This window comes from Astyanax mexicanus, chromosome 18 (genome assembly GCF_023375975.1).
Source record: "Astyanax mexicanus isolate ESR-SI-001 chromosome 18, AstMex3_surface, whole genome shotgun sequence".
Lineage (NCBI taxonomy): Eukaryota > Metazoa > Chordata > Actinopteri > Characiformes > Acestrorhamphidae > Astyanax > Astyanax mexicanus.
This window is the reverse complement of record NC_064425.1, coordinates 21,943,045-21,955,450: the sequence shown is the minus strand read 5'-3', so window position 1 is coordinate 21,955,450 and position 12,406 is coordinate 21,943,045. Positions and strand designations below refer to the sequence as shown.

Genomic DNA, 12,406 nt, shown 5'->3' with positions numbered 1-12,406 from the left:
AAAAACAGAGCAGGACAAAATAAGACATATAAGACAAAGTTAAGGTGCCTTTATTGATCTGATTTGATTTGAATGTATTGGTTACCGATCATTGTCTTTTATGTAATGACATTGTACAGGTCACACACACACACACACACACACACACACACACACACACACACACTAACAATAAGAGCTGCTTAGAGACAGTTGAACAAGTAGCTATTGTCTTTTTTCTCAGTGGGATGCCTCAGACAAATCCCTCTTAGTTGCAGGTGGTCAGGCGTGAGCAAAGAGTTAAGTCCCAGGGTCCCTCTGGCCCTCCCCTTTAATGTCCTGACATCATTGGCCCTGCCCCCTAAAATCCCCCCTGCCTTCCCCCAAAGTCTGTCCCCCAGTCCTGCTTTGGGTAGAGTAAAAAGAAGCACGTTGCTTGTCCAGCTTGTCCAGCGCAAGGACCAAGGGTTAGCACACCACCCTGGAAGACTCTAGACAGAAAAAAAACAATGCCTAAATAATGATCTGACCAACTCTTGGGAATACCAGTGGCCATCTTGGTTGAAGATTGCAGAGAGAAATGGCTGTTCAGGCAGCCATCATGAACTCGCAGTTCTTAAACTTCTGTTTCCCTGGTTCGGTGATGGAGTATGAGGTGGAGAAGGGCTTGGACGGGGGTCTCTTGGGGGAAGCTGACTGTGAGCGTGACTTCAGGGAGACTACCAGGGACCTGCTCAGCTTCATCGACTCTGCTTCAAGCAACATCAAATTGGCTCTGGACAAGCCTGTCAAGTCCAAAAGGAAAGTGAACCACCGCAAGTACCTGCAGAAGCAGATCAAAAGGTGCACAGGGATCATCTCGTCTGGGACTGCAGCGACTCAAGAGCCTTGCAAGAGACAAGACTCGCCACAGACTCCAACCAGCACCCTGCAGAGCAAAACACCACCTAAACGGGATGGGGCTCAGGCCAACTTGCAGAGCAAGAGTCTGGCCGCCCTCTTTAACCCTGCCAAGGACTTGCGAGGAGAAAGGGCCAAAAAGCCCCCACTGAGACATCGAAACCTGCCTCCATCCTTCTTCACAGAGCCAGCCAACTGCTCCAGAGTCACATCAACTTCCGGCATGTCCCTCAAAGACCTGGAGCGGGGAAATCCGGATGCAGCGGAGTTCTTTGAACTGCTGGGACCTGACTACAGCAACATGGTCACCGAACAGGAGCTCTTCCACACTACTACGCCTGTCAGAGTCCAGCAGGAGGGAACTGGAGGTCCTGAGCCAGGCGCATTCGACTCACACCATTTTGTGACGGGTGGTTTCCTGTATGCCGAGCCTTGGGGCACCACTGGCAGTGGTGCGTCCAAAAAAACAGGGGACATGAGGACAGTGCCAGGGCAGCCACCTCTTTACGGCAACACAGACTCATCTGGCCCGGCGCCTGCGGAACAAAGTTCTCCATGTTCGTCGTTGACTTTCCCAAACTTCTTTACAGACTGCCCTGTCTCTCAGGTCTCTTATGATCTGGCTAGTGGCTACACCAGAGGCAGTTTTCCATCTCTTTAAGTGAAATAAAATACATTTTGGGAAGAAGACAAGGATGACAATGGAGTATTTTGCAGAAAGATAATCCTGCTGCTTGCTTGAAATAATGGGATTTTACAGCGATCTCCACAAGCTCAGCATTCAGTACGGTACAGGACTGTTCGAGAGACTCATATGGTCACCCCATATGAGCGATGTAGGCACAGCACTCTAAGAGCCAATTAAATTTGTCGTGATGTACTCTTACAAAGAGATGAAGTCGTCAGTGAAGACTTTATGTTCGAATTGGTAAAGGTGAGGGATTATTGAGAACATTATCTCAGGGTCTTATTTCACTCGCTTCCATGTGTCAAAAAATAATCACAGCCATGTAGGTCTCTAGACAATAGTTATTAAAGAGGGTAATCACTTTTCACTTGTACAATCTACTGTAATTAAAGCAATCTGAGACTGCGATTGGAATGCTACGGTCCTTCAGTTTGAAATATCTGTGAAATTAAGTCAGAACTGTTTGTCGATTTAGAAAGGATGCACGGCCTTCTTCAAATGCGCTGTAAAAACTTACCTTGTGTGCCGTGTATTTTCTGAATGCAAGCAAATTAGTCATTCTGGATGTCTATGTGTATATTCATCTACATATATTCATCTTCTGAAGTAGCAGGTGCCCTTATATCATGAAAAGGTGGCTAGACGATGAGTGTATATTAAATCTTTAAATGAGTGCTGAATGGATAAGAGAAAGTTTTTTTTTATGCAAAGGACTGCAAAATGATGTTTTGATTTATGACGACACCCTAACTTTGGTTTAGGATAGAAGACGAGTTTAGATGTTGGACATTTCCAATTGTAAAATCCTGTGGAAAAGAGCAAACCCACGACGTAAAGCATTCTAACGGATAGCTGTATATTTAGTTCTGTTTAATACTTTTATAGGAGAGGTGCGTTCAGTGAGACACATCTACGGTTGCAACATATTTGCAAGGCTATTGGAATCACAGATTTTCTTCCAGTGTGTTTTTGCAGTAAACCACCTTAAACTATCAGCGGGGTCAACATTCAAGAAGTCTGAGGGTTGTATCTTAGGTACTGACACTCGATTGCTGTTTTGCTGTAATTCATTCACCTGATCTGAATAGTTGGATCAATGTAGAAACGTAAAGAAAATGCAAAATATATTATGTTGATAATGTAATACGGTACAATAAAGCTGGTCTTTATTCTTATTTTTGTGTCATAATCCTAATCTTTTCAGTGAATTTCTCTGGATCAAAAAAAATGGTGTGTAATTACTATGGAACTTTTTGCAATCTTTAAAAAGTGATATGTTTTCAAACTTCAAAAATTTGGATTTTTTTTTAGTGTAGCACAAAAAAGTCAATGCGTGTGGATGGTTCTACCAATAATGGAAATATAATTTTTTAACCTTTGGGTTTTATGATTGTAGTGAGCCAATAGCTCCCTCTATGGATTAACAGAATCATTTACACAAGTACTCCACTGCTTTAGAAACCCATCCAGTTTAGTAATAACTGTATGTAAACATGTTTGTTTTCTTGAATTAAAAAGAAATTCATATAGACACATTATATTATTGGATATTATAATTAGATTTCAATTTATAATTATATATATATATATATATATATATATATATATATATTTTGATATTTTGGTTAAACTAGGCTGTTTTCTGTTATGCTCTTGGTTTGCTTACTGATAAAGACAGACAGCACTTAACTTGAATTAAAATTCGAATTAGAATATCATTTACATTTAATTTAGCTTTACAAATAGATAAACTATATATTATTCAAGATTTTAATTTCAAGTGTCTTTTGGGGGATATTAATTAATATAAAGGCAATGTTATTGTTAATTCGTCATCCTCATGCAGAAAGTCCTACAAAAATGGGAAGTTTACAAAACCCTTACATTTTTAATGGAATCACTATTTATTCACTTTCAATTTTGACTTTAAAATAATGAGTACTACTTACTAATGCTTGAGTGGCACTGCTGTCTAAGTGCTGGTCCAAATCATCAGAACATTGCTGGTTCAATCCCTGATGATGCCACAGCCTTCAGTGTCTGAACATCTAGAGAGCACAATTGGATATACGCTGACAGTTCTGTTACATCAGCTAACAGAACCAGCCAGCCTTCAAACTCTCAGCAACTCTCAAGATGCATTGCAGAGACCTGGCTTCTGGGTGGTATTTGAAAATGACCAATAATTGGGGTGAAATCTGAGTTATAATAATACAAAATAAACATTCCAGTAATACGCATAGAACTAATTATGTTGGGGTCAAGAAGATGATTCTGTTCCACTAACATAATAATATTTATTACATTTTTTATTTTATTTATTTTAAACTGATTATAATGCAATGGTCTGGCCACAAATGAGATTAGACACAATATGGGCGTTATTCTGACCAATATGTGGCCTCTTTTGCTCTAAAAAATGACAAGAAATTCCTTCATTCATGTATTAAAATGAATGAAAAACTAAAGCAAAAAAGCCTTATAAATTAAATGTCTTTATACACTAGAGCAGGGGTGTCCAAACGTTTTTTTGTTGGGGACCAGAAGGAGAAATATATTTGAAGTCATGGGCCAAAGACTGTGTAGTAAAACAAATAATGAAATATATCACTTTAAATCATACATTTTCCTGATTACTTTCATTTACACACCATTTTACTTTACTTACTATCTTTATCTTTGGCAGTGTTGTGTAAACTAAGATTTTTCAAATTGATGTTTCATTTCATGATGTCTCTCCTTAATTACGGCAACTTTTAGACTCTTTGGCCCGTTTTTCTGCGCTAGAAATGCGCACCCTCTCCGCTTTTAGACTCTTTGGCCCGTTTTTCTGCGCTAGAAATGCGCACCCTCTCCGCTTTTAGACTCTTTGGCCAGTTTTTTTTTTGCGCTAGAAACGCGCACTCTCTCCGCTTTTAGACTCTTTGGCCCGTTTCTGACACCTAGCGTTCAAACTTTGAATCTCACATTATAAAAACCTGTTTAACAGCGGGCCAACTTTCATTCTATTTCTTAAATGCCTTGCGGGCCGCTCCAAAAAAGGAAACGGGCCACAAATGGCCCGCAGGCCGTCGTTTGGACACCCCTGCACTAGACAATTAGTTCAAAACTCTCACTGATGTAGGTGTCTCTTGACACTGCAATGGTACCTCCAAGGGAATGTCTAGCATTAGTTAAAGGGCACACTATTTAGAATATATATCTTTACGGTTGTTTTCCCCTACTTTTAAGGGATACAGTTGGACTTGGAGGACTGTGTTGTATGTTTGAGGGTACATTTGCACTATATGTACCTGTGCAGAACTATATAATTTAATATGTAACATATGTAATATGTATGTTTTTCTGTTTTTGCTTTGTTTTAATCATATTTACACTTTCAGATTAACAAACACATTTTAAAATCAGACACAAATAACAGTAATATTAAAAGTAATATAAGTAAATATATACAGTAAATATAAAAAGCAGTCTTTAAATGATAATAATAATAATAATAATAATAATAATAATAATAATAATAATAATAATAATAATAATAATGGATTCATCACTTACAGCAGATTGTCCAGGCCATGAAGCAGTAAAGCACCCCAGACCACAGCAGATCACACTACCGCCACCGTGTTTTTTTGGCAAATGTGAGATGTGTTATTTTGGTCAGCAGTGTTTTTTGCTTTGGAACTCTCCCATGGAGACCATTTTCTTTTAGTCTCTTTCTTATGATTGAATCATTAACACCGACTTTAACTGAGGAAAGTGTGGCCTGCAGTTTTTTAAGTGTTGTTCTGTGTTCTTATTTGTGACCTCCTGGATGAGTTGTCCATGCCCTTTTGGAGTATTTCAGTGGGCTAATTCACCAGTGTCTTCATTTGTTTCTAATGTTTTCTTCATTTGAAAATAATAGCTCTTTAATAATAGACTTTGTAATCCTTTCCAGACTAATAGGTCTTAAATGACTTTATTTTCTCATCTGTTCTTTATTTTTTTTAGATCGTAGCATAATGTGTTGCTTTTGTGATATTTTCTCTTGTTTTATGTTGTCAGACAGGTTCTGTTAAAATGATAAAATTCCTTGTACTTGAAATTAATCTCAGCTTTCAAAAATGTGGTTAATCAGTTAATTCATTGAGGGGCAACTACTTTTTTTTGCACAAGGGCCGGATTACTTTGGACATCTTTTTTCCCTTAGTAAATAAAATCATCGTTTAAAACTGTTTTTAAAAACTGAAGTTTTGCACCAGGAGTGGCATAAATTTATCCAAAAGCAGTGTGTAAGACTGGTGGAGGAGAACATGCCAAGATGCATGAAAGCTGTGTTTTAAAAAAAACAGGGTTATTCCACCAAATATTGATTTCTGAACACTTAAAAAAAAAAAAATTATTTGGAATTTGGGAGAAATGTTGTCCATGGTTTATAGAATAATGTCCATGTTCATTTTACTCACACATATACCTATAAAAGGCAAAATCAGAGAAACTGATACAGAAACTAAAATGGTCTCTTAATTCTTTTTAGAGCTGTATATATATTTACAAACTGTTGTGTCTTTCCTGTGCACTAGATGGCAGTGTTGCTATTTTGAGCTTTTTTTTCTCAAGACCAAACCTTATCCCTGAGCTTCAATATTACTTTGCTATTTGCTAAATCCAATTTATTACAGTGCACTCAAACCTTATTTTGTGTCACACAGAGCAGTAATGGACTTATTGAATCAGACATATTTACATAAACACAATCCTGTATTGTTGCATTCAGTACTTATTAAGGAAACAGCACAAATGCCACATATAAAATGACTTGTGTTTTGTTTTTTAGATTACTGGACATAATCAGAAGTGAAGTTTCTACCTGTAAAGCCTTTAATTGCTTTCACTATTGAAATTGCCACTGTTATGATATTATGCGCAGTGTATTTTAACCTTGTATGTTGCTTTCTCTCAGGTCTACATTGTCTTGCATTGGATCACAAAATGATATGTAGGCTACATGTACAGCAGAGTGAAAACATGTAGAAAATGTGTGTTTTGCTTCACGTCACACTTAACTGCAGGTGACCAGGTAATGTTCCACACTTGACCCCTCGCTGACCCAGGCGCCCCTGTGATGTGTCTTTTTGGCAGTGGAGCATTAGCTGTGGCGTTCGGTGCTACGTGACATTCACACGTCCTTCTCCCCCGACTTCCCCCTCCATCTCCTTTCTATCAATGCCTACTTGATTAAGTGCAAAGACAAAGACTCTACATCCTAATCAATGTGTCATTCAGCAGGTCAATGAAACTTCAAGAAAAAAGGAAAGAAAAAACTGAAGGAAAGAAAAAAGGTCTGATAGTCTACATTTATTAGGATTATTAGGATGTTTGTGGTTGTTTATGCAACAATCATACTTCATTTCTCATCCAACCTCTCTTCATTTCTTAGAAAGTAACAGCTTCGATGGTCTCATTCCATCGTTATTTTGTTCATTTTAACATTTATGTCTAGTTGTGGTCGAATGAATGAATGCCATAGCTGTTTTTTGTGAAAACAAAAAAAGCTTTGGTGATTCAGATTAACTCTGCTTTAGTTTGGTGGAAGAGTGGGGCGGGGAGAAATGATTTAACTGATTTTGGCTCTTGCTCATGAATATTCATACATGCAAACATTTTTTGCCTCTAATTGGCTAACAGCACTGCGACACCAGGACACCAGGAGGCACGGACGAAACGCACAACAGTTAGAAACTGTTAACATAAAGACATTTTTACACTAATAAAAGTATTTGCAATGTCATATGATACTTTTTTTTTACAACATGTGTAATGCAATTCAGTCAGAGTCTCTGTAAAACACGAAATCCACCGGAGATCCTATGTAAACCTGTAGTTACTTACACACATAGGTGGGTAGTTCAGGTCCAGAAAGTAAAACTCCACTTCGGGATTTTGTTGGGTGAGCTGCAGCAGATCAATATGAGTGGGTGGGGGCTAAACTGCTGCTATAGGTAAATATGCTAATATATTGGGACAAAAACATTGTATATGCAAAATGACCATTTTTTGGGAGAAGAAACAAACCTTCTAAACTTATAAGTGGATGTCCATGTAAAAAATAATATATTTCAAGTAAGTGTTTTTTTTTCCAGCATTAAAATTAGTCCAATCATCATTAAAAATTACCAGACTCACACTGACAGAAATTTAAAAATGCTACAAATGGAGATCCAAGATTTTTGAGTCTTGGAAGCAATCATTTTTTATATAAAAAAAATATATAGCAAAAAAGAACTTTTGGTATTTTTTCAATGAAATGAGCCCTTTAAACAGAACAAAGGAAAATCTTTGCATGGCCTTATATTTATATGCGCTACAGTAATTCTTCATCTGTCCTACTGACATAAATCTTCCCCTGATGGAAGTGACACTTTGCTGCTTTCCGCATTTTGTAAGTATGGAAAACGTCTCTGGAATGGACTGACACAAATTTCATATGCAAATAGCATCAATAAATCTCTCCCTTAAAGTCTGTTCCTCTCTGCCTCTCTGAGTCGGGCTACACTTATTCGCACCCACACAATACAGTATATCTATTCTAAATTTAGAATCCAATGAAATGGGCTACTGCAGTGCATACGGCTCGCAGTGTCCTTGTTCATTTCAAGAAGTGGAGATAATGGTTCAAAAGAGACTTCTATATGAAAACTTATCTCTTTGCCTCGAGTAACTTTTTAATGATTGTGGCAAACAGTCGTATCACGTTAACAAGAGAACACGGTGGCAAAACACGGACTAATAAGTAAAGCGTGAGTTTTCTGACATTCTGGCTCTGGTGCCACTTAATGAAAGCATTACCACTGGCTACTTCTACAATCTCGGCTCCTGCAGGCCTACTTGAAGGTCAGCTAGGCATCAAGGACGTTGTTATGTGGACGGAGATATAATGAGAAAGTCAGTACAACAATACATATTTTTTAGACTCACACTGGAGTCCATATATATATATATATATATATATATATATATATATATATGTGTGTGTGTGTAGTTGGCTCGGCTGGAGTCCCAGTTCATACAATCTTGAGGTCTGGCAAGCCATCTGGATCCACTATAAATTCTCTGGGCCTGATTAGCACTCACCAGTGAGACATGCAACAGTAGCCTATCAGTAAATATTTAACTGACTGTGTGAAAATCCTAGTTTTTGAAGCTCCCAGGCAAAAAATCACCTGCCATACTGCTCGAGTCCTCAAGGTTCATTCCTACCTATCCAACATCTATGTTTTGCCAGCTGTAGAGAGCAAAAACAATTCAATTTCTTTCCAGGTAAGTAAACTGCATTTTCTCCTTTTACCTGTTGATACAGAGCAATTCTAGACATTTAGTTTTAGAGTTATGTTCTTTATTAGGTTGCATAAGTAGGTATAAATTCATATTACAAGTTCAGAAATCAATATTTGGTGGAATAACCCTGGTTTTTAATCACAGTTTTCATGCATCTTGGCATGTTTTCCTCCACCAGTCTTACACACTGCTTTTGGATGACTTTATGCCTTTACTCCTGGTGCAAAAAATCAAGCAGTTCAGCTTGGTTTGATGGCTTGTGATCATCCATCTTCCTCTTGAATTTGGTAAAATCAAAGAAACTCTTATTTTTTCCAAAGCTGTATATGTTCTACTAATATCATGCTGTAAAAAACACAGCATTTCCCTTTCTTAATGTCTGCAAGAAGGTGTTTAAATGATCAGCTCAAGGCCTTCGTTTAATTCAACATGAACATGATCAGATGGAATATGACATTCTTTTTTGGAAAGACTAAATCTGCAGATAGAAGTCAGAATTATCACCCATTGTTCCCTGGAATAGGAGATCACATTTTCACCTCACATTTCCCTCCTGACATGAAGGCAGTTCAAGCTTGTCTGCTCTAAATATTTTTCTGTAATTCTTAGCTGTTCTCAAACACATTAGCAACTGATTTAGCACTTCCCTTCCCCAATCTCAGGTACTAAAAACCAGGATGAAATCCAAACTTGCAAATGATGTCCTCATGTCCTGAGGAAAAAGGACCAGTGTAATAACCCAGAAGAGTCCTCAGAGAGGAATAATAACCCATAAGAATGGAGAAAATCCCATTCCCCATCATAGACTTCTCTCTCATAATTACCAGAGCCACCTCTCCTCAAAGGTGAAGGACTCTCTTTGCCGAGCACTCCAAGATGTGGGACAATTTATTCTCGGGCTGCAATCTAAGTACAAATCTACAAAACGGGGCTTTTTGTATCTGTAAAAGGGTTGTATGGGGTTATATGTTCCTGATTTAACAGTTTTTTTATTTTTTGCATTTTTAGCATGGTATCTATCACTTCAACATTTATCTGAAAACATATTGTACATGATACTTTTTTTTAAATATTGTATCATTATTATTATTATTATTTTGTGGATTTGGGTATTGAAGAGCATGTGAAAGAGTATAATTAATGCAAGTTAATAAATAATCAATTGCTGTGTGTGAAATGAGGTTTTAATAATAAACACTTATTTAACAGCAACTGCAGTCTATTTCCTTATGATTTACTTACATCCAATATCACATCAAGTCACTCATCTAATGCCCCCAATATGCACGGCTTATTACCCAAACCACTCATTAGGACTCCCCCTAACACTAGAGTGATAGCACATAGTACATGCCTCCTCTGATAATTGTGAACTCAGCTACAGTAGCATCACAGCGCACTCGGAGGACAGCACAGTGACTCGGTTCCGATACATCAGCTCACAGACGCCTTGTGCTGATCGACATCACCCTTTGGAGTGATGTGGGGAACTAGAGAGAGCGCCATCTACCCACCTAGAGTAGCTAGGCCAAATGTGCTCGCTCAGGGCTCGGGTAGCCGATGGCAAGCTGCATAAACAAGATTCGAACCAGTGATCTCCTGATCACAGTGGCAGCGCTTAGCCTCTTTTTTATATTTAATGCTCCTTTTCGTCATAGGGTCATTTTGTTTGCTGCAATTGTAGAAATTAGAAAAACAAAGGGTTGTTTTTTTTTTAACCAAAATCACAAGTCGAACACAAGTCGAACAAATGTGAGAAAGATAGCATCACTCATATCATTAATTAAATACCATTAAATTAATCAATGGTACCATTAATACCATTATTTAAAATGTTTTGTGCCCTTTCAACATGGCAATACTACAGCTTTCAATTTAAAAGAGAGAATCTTAGGCACTGCTGCTTTAAGAAATGGCGCTAAAGATCAAACAGGGACTGTTTGTTTTCCCTTATTATTTTGGAAATGGCCACGCGAGGCTTATCAAGTTATCACATGTTTTTTGATCAGGGGCAACCTCTGCTTTGAATGAATTGTTTACCGAGTGTGCCTTATTGCTTATTACACTTGATGTGTCCTGGAGGCTGACAGAGTAAGCGAGCGAGTCGAGCCGAGCGAGATGGCTGTTTGTTTTTCACCTCATTTCGAGTCGGCCACAGTCTCCAACATGCTTTCCGCAAGCGAGATGGAAACAGGACTGAGGAGTATTATATTTCTGTGCCTTTCAGATGGAATATTTCAAACCTTTTCGAGGAACCTGCTGGGTTTGCACTCTCTAAATGTTTAGATCACCTGCCAAACAAGAACACCTGTGTTATGACACATGCCGGCTTCTGAGCCCTTTCCGTTTCTATTACGGGGCAACTGCAGAGAAATCGTCCCTCTTTATGCAGTGGCATAAATTTAGGCCGCATGAATCTCTCCATTTTGTGAGCTTCACGAGACTCGCCACTTTGTAAGCTGTATCATCCACACTGTTATCCTGGCAGGATAGGACACGTGTGTGCTTATCACTTTCCGCTTAACCCACGGACCCTGTCGTCATTCATAGCAGGAGGAAGAAAATGCCACAGAAGTCAGGAGATTTGTTTGGAGTTTACTCAGAAATGAGGCAGCATTCGGGAGAGTAACAGACAGACTTCTGCATGTCTTCCTGCTATCTCTCCTTCTTTCCCTGCTCAACCCCAGCACTTCATTTGTGCATTCTGCTGAAATAGATTACTTTCCCCCAGTGCAACCTCTGCATGCCAGACTGCTTGTTCAAGGTAATCCTTCTAAGACTCTGATAGTGAATAGTGTAATCCTTACTCATTAGTGCAGCCATTGCCACGCTTTTTTGTAATGAAATAAGAACAGATGCATAGGAATATGGCAAACTCGACATAGGCATGACATTGCGAATGATTAGTCACCTCATTAGACACCTTTGGGCCAGGAATGAATTTCATAGGAAAAATGGAAGCAATAATGGAAAGATTAGCTCTATGAAATAGAGCGGTGAGGGGGAACTGTAGAACTGGTCATGGGAGTAACATTTCCATTTATCCATCTCCTCAAAACCTTTTTATCATTATATGCATTCACAGAAAAATGCAGTGTTAATGAGGCTTGACCTAAGACCTGTGTAAAATATAGTGTGAGATTAATGTATAACATGTATATGAAGACATAACTCATATTCCTTTATAAAAGGCAAAGCAAGTTTAATTATACAGCAAATATCATTTATATCATCATACCATCAGGGAATTAAAATGCCAAATGCTATTTAACATTGTTTTGTAAGATTAATACATGTAGCTGAGTTCAAACACAATATATGTCTGCTAAAGATTGGGCCAAGTTTAACCCTAAACAAGCCTCTGCATGTTCTGTCCGAGCAAACTCGGCCCAAAGCATAAAGTGTCATTATGAGCCCAAGTCTAACACTTTTTCAGTAGAGTGTAAAAAAAGTACAATTCTTTATTTTATTTTTTTTAATGAAAATTAATAGTGCAACATATCATTAAGAAAACTGTTT

At 38.2% G+C, this 12,406-nt stretch overlaps 1 protein-coding gene across 1 annotated transcript; it reads left to right on the top strand.

Moving 5' to 3' along the window:
* Positions 1-390: 390 nt before the first annotated feature.
* On the top strand, positions 391-2,742 carry LOC103039236 (protein FAM181B). Its single transcript, XM_007236731.4, has one exon. It carries the CDS (start codon positions 560-562, stop codon positions 1,538-1,540), a length of 981 nt encoding a protein of 326 aa, XP_007236793.3. The 5' UTR covers positions 391-559; the 3' UTR covers positions 1,541-2,742.
* The last annotated feature ends 9,664 nt before the right edge of the window (positions 2,743-12,406 follow it).